The following is a 16,978-nucleotide window of genomic DNA, read 5'->3' on the forward strand; positions in this document are numbered from 1 at the left end:
TAAAATTGGAGACAGTAGGTAAAACTAGTGACATATAAATTGTTTTTTATAAATATAGGAAGAGTTGCTTTATATTTCAGCCGTCTTAATAAAATAAAGATGTCAGACAGAGAACTATATTATGTCGCGCAATATCTTTCAAACTATTTACATATCACGTCACAAATGCATGACAATCCCAGAATTCATAGCTACAAACAGTAATCGGAGCGCCTCGCAGATTATTGTGCATGAAGCACGTGTAATTAAAATTTAGAATGTAAGTAGCTTGTTTGGTAAATATCCGAAAAGTGAATGTCAGTGATATATTTATTTATTGCATTTGGTTATGATTAGCGATAAAATATGCACTCCTTTCACTCACGGACTTTAATTGTAATTTAAATCCGTGTTTCACTATATAATCTTTTGACACATTCTTTTATCATTTTTACAGTATAGATCTACTTTCACTTTCTGGAAATCAGAGACATAGAAAACTCCAGTCAACAGGCATACTGCAAACTTCATGAACACGACATCTGATCATTAGTTTACTATCATTGTTGCTTAATTGTTAAATAGCCTTGTTAATGTAAACCTTTCTAAGTTCACACTGGGAATGGGATAGGTTCACAAAAGGACCAATTTTTGCTTTCAAATCCAAATCCATGTTACAGGCCTTTTGTCTTGAGAGTCCTATTAAGCTCATGAAGAGTGTATAAAATTTCAACATGTTTCAAAGCAAGATGTCAATGAAATATGAAAATATTTGAGGTGGTACACAAAAATAATGAATTGAAGCCATGAAAATAAAGCCAATTATCTTTAAAACACTTGTATCTTGCCTATCATTGAGATTCTCTTTCAGAAATCCATCTATGAGGACAATATACCTTAAAATATTTATGTAGCCCCAATTTATAAGAAGGGTGGCAAGTCAAACCCAATTAATTACAGACCAATTTCCCTGGCATGTGTACTTAGTAAAATGCTAGAACACATGGTCACCTCTTCAATCACAAAGCATGGCCTGAATTCAAAAATCACATGCAGATATTTAGCCAAGAAATCATACATTAAGTTGATACACTTTCAGTTGAAGAACTATGGACTCAATTTAAATCAGCAATTGAAACTGGAATTGCTAAATTTGTTCCAATAAAAAGAATAGGGTCAAAAAAATCTTGTTCCAATAAAAAGAATAGGGTCAAAAAAATCTCTACCCTGGATAACAAAGGCAATTAAAAAACTCATGACAAAAAGAGACCATCTATACCAAAAACTAAAAAAACATAAATCAAATCATGAACTTAGACAAAAATTCAAAAAAATGAAAGCACTCATCTAAACATCTTACGGCCAACACTTAGAACACATATTAGAACTTGATGACAATGATCCCACAGACACCCAAACTAAATTTTCTACTAAAAAACAGTACTCTCACTTAAAAAACTCCAACAAGATTCCCAAAATGTAACAACTCTCAAAGACCAAACAACAGGCTATCTTAAATCAAACAACTGCGACAAGGCCAATATATTGAACACGCAGTTCCAATCAGTTTTCTCCAGTGCCTCTCCACTGTCTCTAAAACAAACTTGCATGCAAAAACTTTATTACCTTGATCCCAAAAAATACTGTAAATACCCTCAAATGGATGATATATCTGTCAGCAAAAAATTGGGTGCTGAAACTTCTTTGCCAACCTAAAGATAGATAAAGCTGCAGGCCAAGACCTTGTTCGGCCGGTTGTCCTCAAAGAACTTGAGGAATGAAATCACAGATATCATCACAATTCCATTCCAAAAATCTATATCCTCTGGTACAATTCCTCTGACTGGACCAAAGACTATGTTTGCCTATTTACAAAAAGGTGACAGCACAGATCCAGCCAACTATCGACCGATTTCATTAACATGTATCCTTTGCAAAACGCTCGAACACATTGTCGCCTCACATCTCTTTTCACACTTCAGTAATCACAACATTCTCTTTGACCTTCAACATGTCTTTAGGGAGAAACGCTCATGTGAAACACAGCTTATTGAACTAACAGACTCCCTTGTCAACAACATCTCAGCAGGGAAAAAAACAATGCTTATTCTCCTTGACTTTAGCAAAGCCTTTGAATAAAGTAAATCATCGTAAATCTTATCCTTACCCTTCAAGAAACGGTGTCTCCACAACGTAATTCTCAATTGGACACGTTCCTTCCTGATAGGCTCAGAGCCAAACTATTGTATGGAAGAAACACTCTACAGAAGTCCCTGTAACACTCTGGTGTTCCCCCAAGGCGTCCGTCCCTCGGCGCCCACTCTGCGTTTCTGATCTACACTTAATGAAACTTCCATTTCTGTCTCCAAGTCTCAAATTCGGGCCTCTTTGCTGATGACACTGTGGTTTACATTTACTATGAAATTCGTCCTCAGACTCAAATCCCTTCAGGAGGATTCTTTTAATAAGATGCCAAATTCTGGGAAAAGGGAGTGGAACATGGAATTCAAACCCCTCAAAATGTCAAGTCTTCAACATCACTAAAAACAAAAAAGGTCATCAACAACAAGTACTTCCTTCATGGCCAAGCTTTAACATCAGTTCCTAGCTCAAAATACCTTGGCCTTGACTTGTCCACACTATCTCAAGAATTACATCAAATGCAAACAAAACCCTAGGATTCATAAAACGAAATATCAATACAAAAAATGAAAAAGTAAAACAACTGGCTTATAAATCCCTAGTAAGACCCCAGTTAGAATACACAATCAACTGTTTGGAGCCCTACACACAATCAAACATCAAAAAATAGAGATGGTCCAAAGACGAGCGATACGCTGGGTAAAAACAGGATTACTCCCCTTTGTCATCAGTTACAGCCATGCAGAAAGATCTTGGCTGGCGTTCTCTCGAGCATCGCAGACTAGACTTCCATCTATGCTTACTAGACATATGCATCCCCTCTCTCTTAGGAAAATACAGGTTACATCAGACTACCATAAGTTCTCCTTCTTCCCCCACTGTATCACACTTTGGAAACCAGCTCCCAAGGAGCATTGCCACCCTGACCCGATCTAGATCAATACAAACAGGCAGTGGTTAAGATAGAGTATTAGTTGACTTGTTGTGTTTTTACTTTTAAATCTTTCTTTCACCCTTACTAATAAAAATATTTTAACAATGACTAGAAGTTTTCAATGTCTCTCACTGTCTGATCATGTTCATTTTCAGGTTTTTACTTTCTCTCACACCTTTTACTAACACACCCGACGCGCACAATTTCCTTCCTATAACACTCGCGAGAGGGGTTGGCAGTACTCAGAGATAGATAGATAGCATTTCACAAACCTGTGCATTTTATACCACCTTCAACTATTGTTGGCATGCTTAACTCTTGGGTGGCCATTCATTTTTTTGTTGAGCCCTCTTGCAGTTAGCTTGACTAAGCCACCACTTTTGGCATACAATCTTGTGTATATGCTTCTGGCAGCTGTCCTCTATCTTGCTCATTCTTTGAAGGATTACAAAATAACTTAAAAATGTTCACCATGATGGGATGGTCAGGTGTGTCACACACAAAACCCAGGCCCTCACTAAAGGGGAAAGGGTCATTTTGGGGGGTCAGTGAAAACCCCGTTTTGGGAGTGTAATTTCCCACATGCATGAATTTTAATAAAAATCGGAAAAAAAAAATTCACAAAAGTGGGGGCAGAGTTTTGGGGGCAAAAAATTCAGGTGTTTGTGGCAAAGGTCAAGGTTACATTAGGGGTCAAATGACAAAATAAAACATTTTTTTGCGAGTATAACTTCTATGTACATGGATGGATTTTAATATGATTTAGCACAAATGTTCATGACAAGCAGCTTAACTACTGTGTTGTTTGTATAGATAAATTTTCGCTAATCTGTGCAAATCAATTTCACAATTTTATAGTTATGAATAAATATGAAAGCCCAAAATCGTGGTGTATCATAAAATTGTCATGTTCATAATAATGTACTAGTATTTTAATCATTTAATAACCAGCTCTTTTATTTTACAGAAAGACATGTTTTTGTCAATAGCAAAGATTTCACAATCTTCACTTATTTTTTTTTCTTTTGTAAATATTTTTTTTTCTTTTGTAAACATATTTTTTTTCTTTTGTAAATTTATAAATACAAATAGTTTTAAATTATTTGTAGAAAAAATTTACAAATATAACCCAGTAGCTTCATCTTTTATAGCTCATTTTCTACATATGTTATTCACAAATCTGAATTAATATAAAGACATCTAATGGAAATTTTGGTTTGACTTTTTACATATTAACGTTAGCACACATACTGGTCAATTTGCTTAAATGTAAATTAGGGGAAATGTATGCAAAGCATACTGTGTGTATATAGTGCAATTATGTACTTCTATCAAAAAAAAATTTGTAAGTATTCTTCACTTTTTAGTATAACTCAAAAATGTAACTTCACATTATTTTTTTCAGAACAATGAAGTCCATAAAAAAGGAAGAGATAGTATCACTGCGCCATCTTACATGTGAAATGGGTCATTTGTCTCGTCCTGATGGTTCAGCCACTGTCTACCAGGGTGATACATGTGTAATGGTCTCTGTATACGGACCAGGTGAAGTTAGAATGAATAAAGAACAATTGGATCGTGCAACTGTAGATGTTGTGTACAAACCTAAATCTGGACTGCCAGCATGTGTTGACAAAGCATTTGAAAAAGTTGTATGTAATACATGTGAAACTGTGTTACTTGCAAGTTTATATCCCAGGTCCTCAATTAATATAACTGTGCAAGAAGTTCAGGACTCTGGCTCATTTTTGGCAGCTTGCATTAACAGCTGTTGCTTGGCATTGTTAGATGCCAGTGTAAGTATGAAGTGTACTATGGCAGCTGTCAGCTGTTGTATTGATACAGACAATGAAATAATTTTAGATCCAACCAAATCTCAAGAGGAAGTGGCAAAGTCAACTTTCACTTTTGTGTTTGACAGCAAGGATAGGAATATTATAAGCATATTAGCAGAAGGAAAATACACACAAGACCAATTTCAGAGTTGCTTAGTTGTTTGCAAAGAAGCAAGTGAATCAGTGTTCAATTTCTATCGAGACAGCATCAAAAGAAAATTGTCTAAAACTGTATAGTTTCAATATAAAATTGTGTATAATACAGTATGATTAAGTATTTTTACTGTTGATAGTGAACTTTAACAAAGACTTCTTTATTATCCTACAAATATTGCTGATGTAAATTACCTGCTCAATCATTATTTAAATAGAAAGATTGTTTTTCCTTGCATATCAGAGTGGTGTTTCCATTAGTTTTAGTTTTACCCATGTTGGAAATTTGATCTGGCATGGGGTGCCAGATGAGTTGTGTGCTATACATTGGTTTGCTTAGGATGACATTATTTTTTCGTTATGAATGACTCTGTTGTAAGAAAATAGTTATGGTTATAATGACATAATTTTCCAAGGAAAACTGTTTTATTAAGGAAATGATTTGAAATATGATGGAATATGGAAGAGTATGCAAGAAAAAATATCTGACATGTGTTTGCGGTTCAGATCAGAATATCCATCCCTCGGGAACCTGCCCATCCTGCCTATGGACAGGTTCCCTTGGAATGGATATTCAGATCTGAACCGCAACATATGATAGTTATATTTAATATTAAGTTTATTAAGCCTCAAGTTTGAATGAAAGTTGTTCATGTATCAGCATTGTATTTTTCATTTAGAAGTCTTTAATGTCAATTGTGTCATTGCTTAGGAAATTGCTATCTTTGGGAAAGCCTTTGTTCCTAATTCATAATTTATGTTCGATATTTCTGAAATTAAAAAATTATATTATTAAAACGTTGTTATGATTTTCAGAGGAGCCTCAGTGGTGAAAGTCTAAAAGTAGTCATAAATTGTAGTCGGGGTGATCTGAAAATTTCTGTTCCACCTGGAAGAGCATTTGGTCGAAAGAAGCAAAATGACAAAAACAATAATTTTAGTGTGATTGTCAAAACTAAGTAACAGTGTAAAGTAGGCCTATCATCGTGATCAGTTTGAAAATGATGTTTGTAGAAAAACCTCCATAAATTGAGAATATTACATAAACTTTCTAAAATTCAGGTTGTGACATAGTGACATGTGCAATGATAAAGTAAAAGCAGTATTGTGATGCGTTGAGACACTATCTGTATTGCAATACATAAATTATTATAAAAAGCTTACCGGGTAGTTGAGTGCACTATTGCACAATATAATAATAATATTGATAAAGACTATTAATCTCCTTCTGCAATGCAGGATGGGGATGATAGGAAATGTCTTCGTCTGTCTGTCAGTAACACTTTCATGTCTGCTCCATACTTTTTAAATTGATGAAATTTTTTTGAAATAACTTGTTAAAAGTGATAACCACTATGAGACAATGTGCCGAGCGCAATTATTGAGTTGCTACTTCCAAGGTAATTGTCACACTTAAAGGTCAAGTGTTAAAAAGTCTACATTTCTTGTTCGCTCCATAACTTTTAAACCGTAAAGTTTTTGAAATAACTTAATTGGCACAAGTGATTACCATTATGAGACGATGTGCAAAGCACAATAATTTGGTTGCTACCCCCATGGTCAAGGGCATATTTAAAGGTTGTGTTAAAAAGTCTACACAATAATTTGGTTGCTACCCCCATGGTCAAGGGCACATTTAAAGGTTGTGTTAAAAAGTCTACATTTCGTGTCTGCTCCATAACTTTTAAACCACTGAAAATTTTTTGAAATATCTTTGCACAAGTGATCACCACTATGAGACAATATGCAGAGTGCAATAACTGGATTTCTACCCCCAGGATCAAGGTCACACTAAAAGTTCAAGTGTTACAAAGTCTATGTCCGCTCCATAACATTTAAACCACTGCAATGTTTTTAAGATAATTTGGCAGAAATGATCACCATTATGACACCATGTGCAGAGTACAACAAATTCAACAATCAAGTCACTACCCTCAAGGTCAGGGTCACATTCAAAATGTCCAAATTGAATGTTTAAATATCTATTTTTCATGTCCTTTCTATAAATAATTGACAATTCAAAGTTTTTAAAATTACTTGGCACAAATGATCCCCACCATGACACAATCTGCAGAGCACAACATCTAGATTGCTATCCTCAAGGTACATCAAGGTTGCTACCCCAAAGGTCAAGGTCACAGATAAAGGTCAAATGATATAGTCCACATTTTCCTGTCTGTTCTTTTAAACTACTGAAAAGTTTTGTGAAATGACTTCGCACAAATGGTCACCATAATGACATGATGTGTGGAGGGCAATATTCAGGTCGCTACCCCCAAGGTCTAGGTCACAATTAGAGGTCAGATGTTAAAAGTCAGCAATTTTTTGTCTTCTTCATACCGGTAACTTTTTTGTGCCCCCACGTTAGTGGAGGGCATTTAGATTTACCCTTGTCCATCCGTCCGTCCGTTCACTTTTGTGTCGCATGTAACTCAAAAAGTATTTGACCTAGTCATGAAACTTTACAGGAATGTTGATCAGCATGTGTAGTTGTGCACCTGGGTATTTTCGTCTGGATATTTTTAGTATTTTCAGAGTTATTGCCCTTGACTTAGTAAAATTTTGCAATTTTCAACTTGTGTCGCATGTAACTCAAAAAGTATTTGACCTAAAGTCATGAAACTTTACAGGAATGTTGATCAGCTTGTGTTGTTGTGCACCTGGGTATTTTCGTCTGGATATTTTTAGTATTTTCAGAGTTATTGCCCTTGACTTAGTAAAATTTTGCAATTTTCAGCTTGTGTCGCATGTAACTCAAAATGTATTTGACCTAGAGTCATGAAACTTTACAGGAATGTTGATCAGCATGTGTAGTTGTGCACCTGGGTATTTTCGTGTGGATATTTTTAGTATTTTCAGAGTTATTGCCCTTGACTTAGTAAAATTTTGCAATTTTTAACTGTTGTGTCGCACGTAACTCAAAAATATTTGACCTAGAGTCATGAAACTTTACAGGAATGTTGATTCAGCATGTGCAGTTGTGCACCTGGGTATTTTCGTCTGGATATTTTTAGTATTTTTCAGAGTTATTGTCCTTGACTTAGTAAAATTTTGCAAATTTTCAACATGTTGTCGCACGTAACTCAAAAGTATTTGACCTAGAGTCATGTAACTTTACAGGAATATTGATCAGCATGTGCAGTTTGTGCACCAGGTATTTTCGTCTGGATTTATTTAGTATTTTTAGAGTTATTGCCCTTCACTTAGAAATTTTTTGCAATTTTCAACTTGTGTCGCAAGTTACTCAAAAAGGATTTGACATAGTCATTTAACCTTATGGGCAGGTTGCTCAGCATATTTAGATTTGCACCTGGGGTTTGGCTTGTGGTTTTATCCAGTATTTGTAGAGTTATTTCCCTTGACTTAGTAAAAAGATTGACAGAACAGTGGCGCGGTGGGGGCACCCGTGTCCTATGGACACATTTCTAGTTTCTACTGAAATTTTGTAATTATATTGGCAAAAATGACCCTCATCATCACATACAGAGGGGAACAACTCCAAGGTCAAGGTTATAACATAACCAGCAGTCTTGTAATTTTCACGTGAATGATTTGTAAAACTTGAAAATTATAACAAATAATTTTTAAATAAAAAAATGAGAGGTATTGTTAGTTATGTCGGGGTTGCCGTCGGCAAACTTTAACTTTGGTCATGACTTATTAAGTTAATGGTGTACTATTGACTTCATTCTTGGCCACAACAACCTTTGGGACAAGTCTTTCAAGTAGACCAGAATAAACTTGACCATCAGTTTTAAATGGCCTTGACTTTCAAGGTCAAATGTCTAAATTTTGCTGGAGTTTTGCTGTAACTGGCTTTACTTTTATAATTAATAAATGGATTGCTTTCATATTAAGACAACATTCTTTAGGCTAAGACCTTATGTAAATCAAACTCAAACTGACCTTGTCTCATTATGACCTTGACCTTGAATGTTAGATTATTGCATTTTCACTGATTTTTGCTATAATTGATGGTAACTTGGTAATTAATCAACAGAATATCTTCATACTTGGACAAAAGGACCTTTTCAACAAGACCTTCTAAAAGGTTGAACTGAAAAGTTTAAGCAATATAAGTTTGATATACAACAAAGGGCCATAATTCTGTTAAATTTGGTCGCAGCGAAAATTCCTTCCTTTACTACCATCTACACAGTAAGGTTGTTCATCCCTGGAAGTTTAAGCAAAATCTGCCATCCTGTTTAAGAGGAGTTGCGTTCACAAGATTTCGGGACTTTTCAGTAGTTTAAAAGTTAAGGAACAGACAGGAAAATGTGGACTATATCATTTGACCTTTATCTGTGACCTTGACCTTTGGGGTAGCAACCTTGATGTACCTTGAGGATAGCAATCTAGATGTTGCGCTCTGCAGATTGTGTCATGGTGGGGATCATTTGTGCCAAGTAATTTTAAAAACTTTGAATTGTCAATTATTTATAGAAAGGACATGAAAAATAGATATTTAAACATTCAATTTGGAGGGCAATATTCAGGTCGCTACCCCCAAGGTCTAGGTCACAATTAGAGGTCAAATGTTAAAAGTCAGCAATTTTTTGTCTTCTTCATACCGGTAACTTTTTTGTGCCCCCACGTTAGTGGAGGGCATTTAGATTTACCCTTGTCCATCCATCCAGACCAGAATAAACTTGACCATCAGTTTTAAATGGCCTTGACTTTCAAGGTCAAATGTCTAAATTTTGCTGGAGTTTTGCTGTAACTGGCTTTACTTTTATAATTAATAAATGGATTGCTTTCATATTAAGACAACATTCTTTAGGCTAAGACCTTATGTAAATCAAACTCAAACTGACCTTGTCTCATTATGACCTTGACCTTGAATGTTAGATTATTGCATTTTCACTGATTTTTGCTATAATTGATGGTAACTTGGTAATTAATCAACAGAATATCTTCATACTTGGACAAAAGGACCTTTTCAACAAGACCTTCTAAAAGGTTGAACTGAAAAGTTTAAGCAATTTAAGTTTGATATACAAGCAAAATTTAGACAATGTCATTAATGAATGAAGGTCAAGTTTAGTCTGGTCAACTTGATGGTTTTGTCCCAAGGGTTGTTGCTGCCAAGTATAAAGATAATGCACCAAGAACTTAAAGTATTGTGATCAAGATTAAAGATTGTGGATGGGAATGCCATCAGAAATTGTTCAAATAATCTTGTTCAAATAATCAAAATTGTTCCTGCCCCAGGCGGTAATGGCTTTTCCTTAAATAGAAATACTTCAAAAGTTTTTCCATAGCAACCAGTGACTTCTTTAGCAATTATTGACTTTCCATAACAACCAGTGACTTCTATAATAGCCAGTGACTTCCATAGCAACCGATGTTCAATAGCAACTATTGACTTTCCATAGAAACTATTTTCTTTCTATAGCAACCATTGACTTCCATAGCAACCATTAACTTTCTATGGCTACTAGTGACTACCATAGCATGATTACACCATAGCAAATAATATATACTTAAGTCAGGTGAGAGATAACTAGAACTGTGTCCAAAGGACACGGATGCCCCCACTGACAACATATATATGGTATATAGTGAAAAAATCAACAAAGGGCCATAATTCTGTTAAATTTGGTCGCAGCAAACATTCCTTCCTTTACTTCCATCTACACATTAAGGTTGTTCGTCCCTGGAAGTTTAAGCAAAATCTGCCATCCGGTTTAAGAGGAGTTGCGTTAAAAAATTTCTATATGGTATATAGTGAAAAAAACAACAAAGGGCCATAATTCTGTTAAATTTGGTCGCAGCAAAAATTCCTTCCTTTACTACCATCTACACATTAAGGTTGTTCATCCCTGGAAGTTTAAGCAAAATCTGCCATCCGGTTTTAGAGGAGTTGCATTCACAAAATTTCTACTTAGTATATAGTGAAAAAATCAACAAAGGGCCATAATTCTGTTAAATTTGGTCGCAGCGAAAATTCCTTCCTTTACTACCATCTACACAGTAAGGTTGTTCATCCCTGGAAGTTTAAGCAAAATCTGCCATCCTGTTTAAGAGGAGTTGCGTTCACAAGATTTCGGGAGGTATGGACGTACTAACAAAATGGTACTTATGTGACTTTTCCTTTGATCTTTTTGGCCATTTTTAGTCACACAAGGCTTAAATAAGAGCACCGCTAGGCGGAGCATTATATGCCCGAAAGTGTTTTGTTTTTTTAGTCAGGATGAAGCATTTGTAAGACATGGGAATTAAGTAAAGTATTACCTCCTTCAAATAGCAATCCTCTTATGAAGTGTGAATATTGTGGGCCAAATGGAACTTAAGATATGCTCCGGAAACTGTTTTCAGTTTTAAGGTAATAGTGACCTTGTGACCCCAAAATCAATAGGGGTGTTCTACCGAATATAGACAATCATCCTATGAAGTTTGAAAACTGTAGGCCAAATGGAATTTAAGTTAGGGTATGGAAACTGTTTTCAGTTTTAAGGTAAAAGTGACCTTGATCTTTGACCTTGTGACCCCAAAATCAATAGGGGTTTCTACCCAATATGGACAATCATCCTATGAAGTTTGAATATTGTGGGCCAAATGGAACTTCAGTTATCCTCCAGAAACTGTTTTCAGTTTTAAGGTGATAGTGACCTTGACCTTTGACCTTGTGACCCCAAAATCAATAGGGGTCTTCTACCCAATATGGACAATCATCCTATGAAGTTTGAACACTATGGGCCAAATTGAACTTGAGTTATGCTACGGAAACTGTTTTCAGTTTTAAGGTAATAGTGACCTTTGACCTTGTGACCCCAAAATTAATAGGGGTCTTCTACCCAATATGGACAATCATCCTATGAAGTTTGAATATTGTGGGCCAAATGGAAAAGTTATGCTCCGGAAACCAAATTGCTAACGGATGGACGGACGTACCAACATTTGATATTTAAGAGGCAAACTACACCTGGACGTAAGTCCATAAGCTAAATTTAGCTCATAAAAACAAAAAAATAGCTCTTAATTTGAATTTTATGAGTTTTTGTTCTTTATTTAACTACAGAATGAAGCTCATAAATATCAAATGTTTACTCGGACGGACAGACGGACGGACGCCAGGGGGTATAACATAATATGCCCAAAATTCTTTCGGGCATTTAAAAAAGACACACAAGTAAAAACGGAATGAATAGGATCAAAGAGAATTTACTGTTACCCATTGTTCTCCAAGTCACACAAGTACCTTTGGGTTCGTACGGACGGACGGACAAGTGCAACGCTATATGCTCCCCACTTTGTGGAGGGCATAAAAAGGTCATTATGGCCCACTTGTTTCCTAAAATGATTTTAATGTGTTTTTTTTTTGTTTATTTTTTACATTTCTCTGATGAGATTGTAATTATTGAAGAGATATAAGGTTTCTATGCTGTTCTCATTTTACACGTTACAAAATTTTTAATTTACACTATTGAAACTGAAAATATGAAAATTTACTAATTCAACTACATTGGTTATGAATAGAACATCCTTATATAACTTGAGAATGATTTCTACTTTTGGATTGGGTCAGTTGGGTCAAGGTCACCAGTGCTTGTATTAGAATTTTACACTTTTGCAGCCTTTATTTATAAACAATGGTAGGAAGATAAAATGCACCGTCCTCTTCTTTTGGATTCAGTTAGGGGTTAAGGATACCAATTAAAGATTTAATGTAGCCCATTACTCAAATAGTATTAAAAGTATCAATATGAAACTTGGAGTACATGCTTATCATGACAAAAGGCAGTCGTAAGATAAAGGGCATAATTATTAAAGCTACAGCTTTGGAGTTATGCCCCTTTATGACTTTTAAAATCAAAATTGCTTATCAAATAGAATGATTTCCTAACTATGAAAGGTATCAACATGGAACTTGGAATACTTGTTCGTCATGACAAGGCAGAGTTGTTAGACAAGGTGCATAATTCTGAAAGCTATATTTTGGCAATGATGCCCCTTTATAACTAAGAATATTTGTCAAAAGTGGTTATCATAACAGATGAGCATTAACAATGTATGCAGTGCTCTTGTTTGTTTGTTTTACCAATGTCTTGTTTGTTTTACCAATGTCTCATATTTGGAAAGAATATACCTCTGATGGTCCTTTAATTCTGACGTCATTAGGTTCAAGGTCAAGCATTTATATATATTTGATAAACTTTTGTTGATAAGTTAAGAATATTTTTCAACTTCATTCAATTGCAATGAGATGTCCAAGTAAAATTTTCACAAAAACTTAAGTTCATGACTGTCAAGCATTATATAACTGTATTTCTTGTTATTAATAATGACCCTTTGGTCAAAATCTTTCCTTACATGTAGATCAAACAGATTGTGGTGGCATAGAGGTTTTGCATGTCACCTTGTTGAGGTGAACACTTGAGCCAAATGTGAAGAAAATCTGTTGTGGAGTATAGACACAAAATTGTCTGACATTTGACCCTGAAGCACAACCTTGACCATGAGATGGCATAGAAAATCTATTGAGGGGTATAGGAATTACAGAGCAGACATTAAATTGTCTAACATATGACCCTCAAGCATGACCTTGACCCAACACAACCACATTTTCTCTCGAGATGAACATTGAAGCCAAGTTTGAAGAAAGTCTGTCATAAAGTATATGCATAATAGAGGATTGCCTGACATTTGATCTTCAAGCATGACCTTGACATTGAGCCTGCTAGGTGATGGCATTCGTACTGCACATTGCATTGTTGAAGTGAAATTTGAGCCAAGTTTGAAGAAAATCTGTCAAGGAGTGAATGAGTTAGAGAGCAGACATGGTGGAGATGGAAGGACTGATCAACTGACAGACATGACAAGGTGATTCCACTATACCCCATCCACATGTTGTGGTGGGGTTATAACAGACTAACATAAGATTTAGAAAGAATCATCAAAATAATTGGAACATAACTGCCTTTAAAGGTAATTGCCTTGACTTCATAGAAACTACAATAATTCTACTTTATGTGATATACCCCCGTAGATCATAGCTTATGAAACACAGACAGAAGTTCGGATTATATGGTCAGCTGTCCCATAAGAGATACACTGGTGATATGAATGTATAAAACAACACAATTAAAAAATTTCATAGCTATTTTATTCAAGTTTTAAGAGGATATGTTATACACGTAATGGATGATTCCATGCAATTAAATTAAAAGCTACTAGCATCATAACATGTTGTCACACATAAACATGTCAATAATCTAAAACATATTCCTCTCTCAGGAGGATATATAAGTTGTGATATCAATATCTATTATAATCACTATAATATATGATAAGTAAATGTTCAGTTTTATACAGAATGGATAAGTAATACCTCAGCTAACATGTATATGGATGCACATGTATGTCATAATCTCTGAACAGATAATCTGAAACTACTTATTGTCAACAAGTTTTACAAAAAATGTCCCACGATGTAGAGAAGATGAAATTATAACTGGCATGATGTGAAGAAAATGTTAAAATCTGGTGGACTATAGAAACCTATGCAAAGCTGATGGTTAGATGATGACAGCTTGCATCGTTTATAACAATGCTTAGAGATTCTATTTTATGAAAACTGTCTAATTGTTAGTAAGTTATTTATATCATAAAATCTATTCTGTGTGGTACTTTATCAGTATTAAACATTTTAAGACTACAAATATATGAATTAGGATTTCAGCCACCTTGGAATATTATCAATATGTGCATTTGAAAAAATAACAATTTCTAGCACATATATATTTAAAATGAATGATCTATAAACAAATATATAGCACATATTATATAATACACTATAGATTAACCTTCAAAAGATTGCACAAGTCTATTAGGGCAATTCAATGTAATTATGAAGCCTTATGGTCATTTTATATCCTACAATATCAAACTGTAAAGTCAACCTTAAAAAGTGTTAATTTACAATAATGGCTATCTGGTACAAATTATGATCTGGTACAAATTATGTGTTCCCAAAATGATTTTAAGCAGTTTTACTAATATTCATACTTATGTTTCCACACCCCAGTACTCACTGGGAAAGTGGGAGTTTCATGAAGGATGGCTCAAAATATTTCACATAAATATACATTTTCAAATACTATACAGATCTTATAGCAAGAACAATACATGTATATGGATATAATTCTAATGACTAGCTTTGTAAATACAGTCTAAAGTTTATCATCTAAGGGTATTCAAATAATCTGGCATCTTTCTGCTAAAAAATAAAGATTCAAAAATCTAAGCTTGCATCAAAATGCTGAATTTCTTAAATGGACTTGTCCATCTTTTAATCTGGACAATTCAGTCCTCACTTTAGGGAAAATTTCATAAATTCTGACTGAATACCAAACAGTGCAGACCATGATTCAGGTGGCACAGATGTGATCATGGTCCGCACTGGTCTCATGCACAAGCAGGTTAAGGGTTAGTTTCATTGTTCTGTTTTCTGTTCATCAATTTTTTTATTAATTAAAATTAACAACAAATTCACTAATATTAGGTAACAACTGGATTAATCAAACACTTCATATGAAAACAACATCAATATTGCAATGTCAAAATGTCAGTAAAGCTTATTGCCATTTTAATTTCATAAAAATCTAAAAATAATTCTTTTTTACAACAGTCTTGCTCAAACCGAAAAATAAACCAGACACTGAAATATTAACACTGTTAAACATTTGTTGCCAAAAATAACTGATTAAACATTTATGGAACAACCATGCTGTAACAGATAAAATACACAAAATTTCATTCCTGGTAATATAAGTAAAGTGAAAGCAGTTTTGTTTTAGATTACTTACATACACTTTATTTCAGGAAAAGAACACCTGACTGATGGAATTATCTGTCATCATATTGTTATATCACAAATACTTATACATGTACATAAGTTACTTTGAACTTATTTAAGCCTTACTGCAAACCTTGAATTAACATATGAGCCGCGTCATGACAAAACCAACACAGTGCTTTTGCCACCAGCATGGATCAGGACCAGCCTGCACATCCGCGAAGTCTGATCAGGATCCATGCTGTTCACTTACCAACTCTATTACAAGTAGAGAAACTAATAGCAAACAGCATGGATCCTGAACAGACTGCACGGATGCGCAGGCTGGTCTAGATCCATGCTGGTCGCAAACACACTATGTTGGTTTTATCATGACGCTGCACATATACTTTAGAAACCTTAGTCTCCTAGTCTTGGGTCTTTTGATTCTTGGACCGAGCAGCACACACATTACTAGACCAACGCTCAAAACTGAAACGTCTGTTTTCAATTCAAAGTAGTAACATTTAGAATAGCACAAATATGGAATGTAAGAGAAAGTAGATAGGGAGATAGAATACATTTTGAAGATAATTACAGCAATTTTAACAAAAACTACACAAGGTTACCAGAGGAAGACTGGTTCAATGCAGAAGAAATCAGTGTTTTAACCTGGTACAAACTTCTACAGATATTGAAGATATCCCTGTTTAATCACAGGTGCAAGAGACTTGACTTAATTCTCTCAAGTTTCCATATTGGATAATTAATATATACATTTGTACATGTATAAGATTGTACAAGTCTGAAACCTGTCAATGCAACCTTTGGTATATTTGAGCATTATAAAAAAGGGTTTAGCCAGATAGAAGTATTAGGACCTCAAATATAATAAACAATGTATTTCAAAAGAATAACTGGGACCTCTTTTGTATCCCTTCATCCTTAGTTTCAAGAAGTAAGTAGTTCTTTGCAAAATAGTCAAAATATTGAAAATTTGCTATTTTCTTATGATTAGAAGACATATTTGATTATATATGCAAATATTGCTAAAGTGTCCCAAATGTGTACACCATCAGTAAATATTCAAAAATAACTTTGTGACAGCATATGTTTATCTATCTCTTTGGAGGAACACGGGGTGGCACGGACGGTCGC

The 16,978-nt window shown here is 34.7% G+C and overlaps 2 protein-coding genes across 3 annotated transcripts in view; one reads left to right on the forward strand and one right to left on the reverse strand.

The window, feature by feature from the left end:
* Window positions 1-141: 141 nt before the first annotated feature.
* Window positions 142-5,735, forward strand: LOC132737954 (exosome complex component RRP46-like). The gene is made up of 2 exons (XM_060725339.1): window positions 142-259; window positions 4,461-5,735. Exon 2 carries the CDS (start codon window positions 4,465-4,467, stop codon window positions 5,125-5,127), a length of 663 nt encoding a protein of 220 aa, XP_060581322.1. The 5' UTR covers window positions 142-259; window positions 4,461-4,464; the 3' UTR covers window positions 5,128-5,735.
* An 8,392-nt stretch (window positions 5,736-14,127) lies between these two features.
* The window catches only part of LOC132737955 (rho GTPase-activating protein 44-like), a 33,104-nt gene continuing 30,253 nt past the window's right edge, over window positions 14,128-16,978 (reverse strand). For both annotated transcript variants that reach the window (XM_060725345.1, XM_060725343.1), the window contains one exon: window positions 14,128-16,978. This exon is cut by the window's right edge and continues 30 nt beyond it. In XM_060725345.1, coding sequence (XP_060581328.1) covers window positions 16,939-16,978 — 40 coding nt within the window. In that variant the 3' untranslated portion in view covers window positions 14,128-16,938.

Source organism: Ruditapes philippinarum, unplaced genomic scaffold, assembly GCF_026571515.1.
Source record: "Ruditapes philippinarum isolate M1 unplaced genomic scaffold, ASM2657151v2 ctg3939_1_1_1_1, whole genome shotgun sequence".
Classification (NCBI taxonomy): domain Eukaryota; kingdom Metazoa; phylum Mollusca; class Bivalvia; order Venerida; family Veneridae; genus Ruditapes; species Ruditapes philippinarum.

Bases quoted from the DNA above. Each gene is read 5' to 3' on its own strand.
- LOC132737954 (XM_060725339.1), top strand. From the start codon at position 4,465: ATGAAGTCCATAAAAAAGGAAGAGATAGTATCACTGCGCCATCTTACA.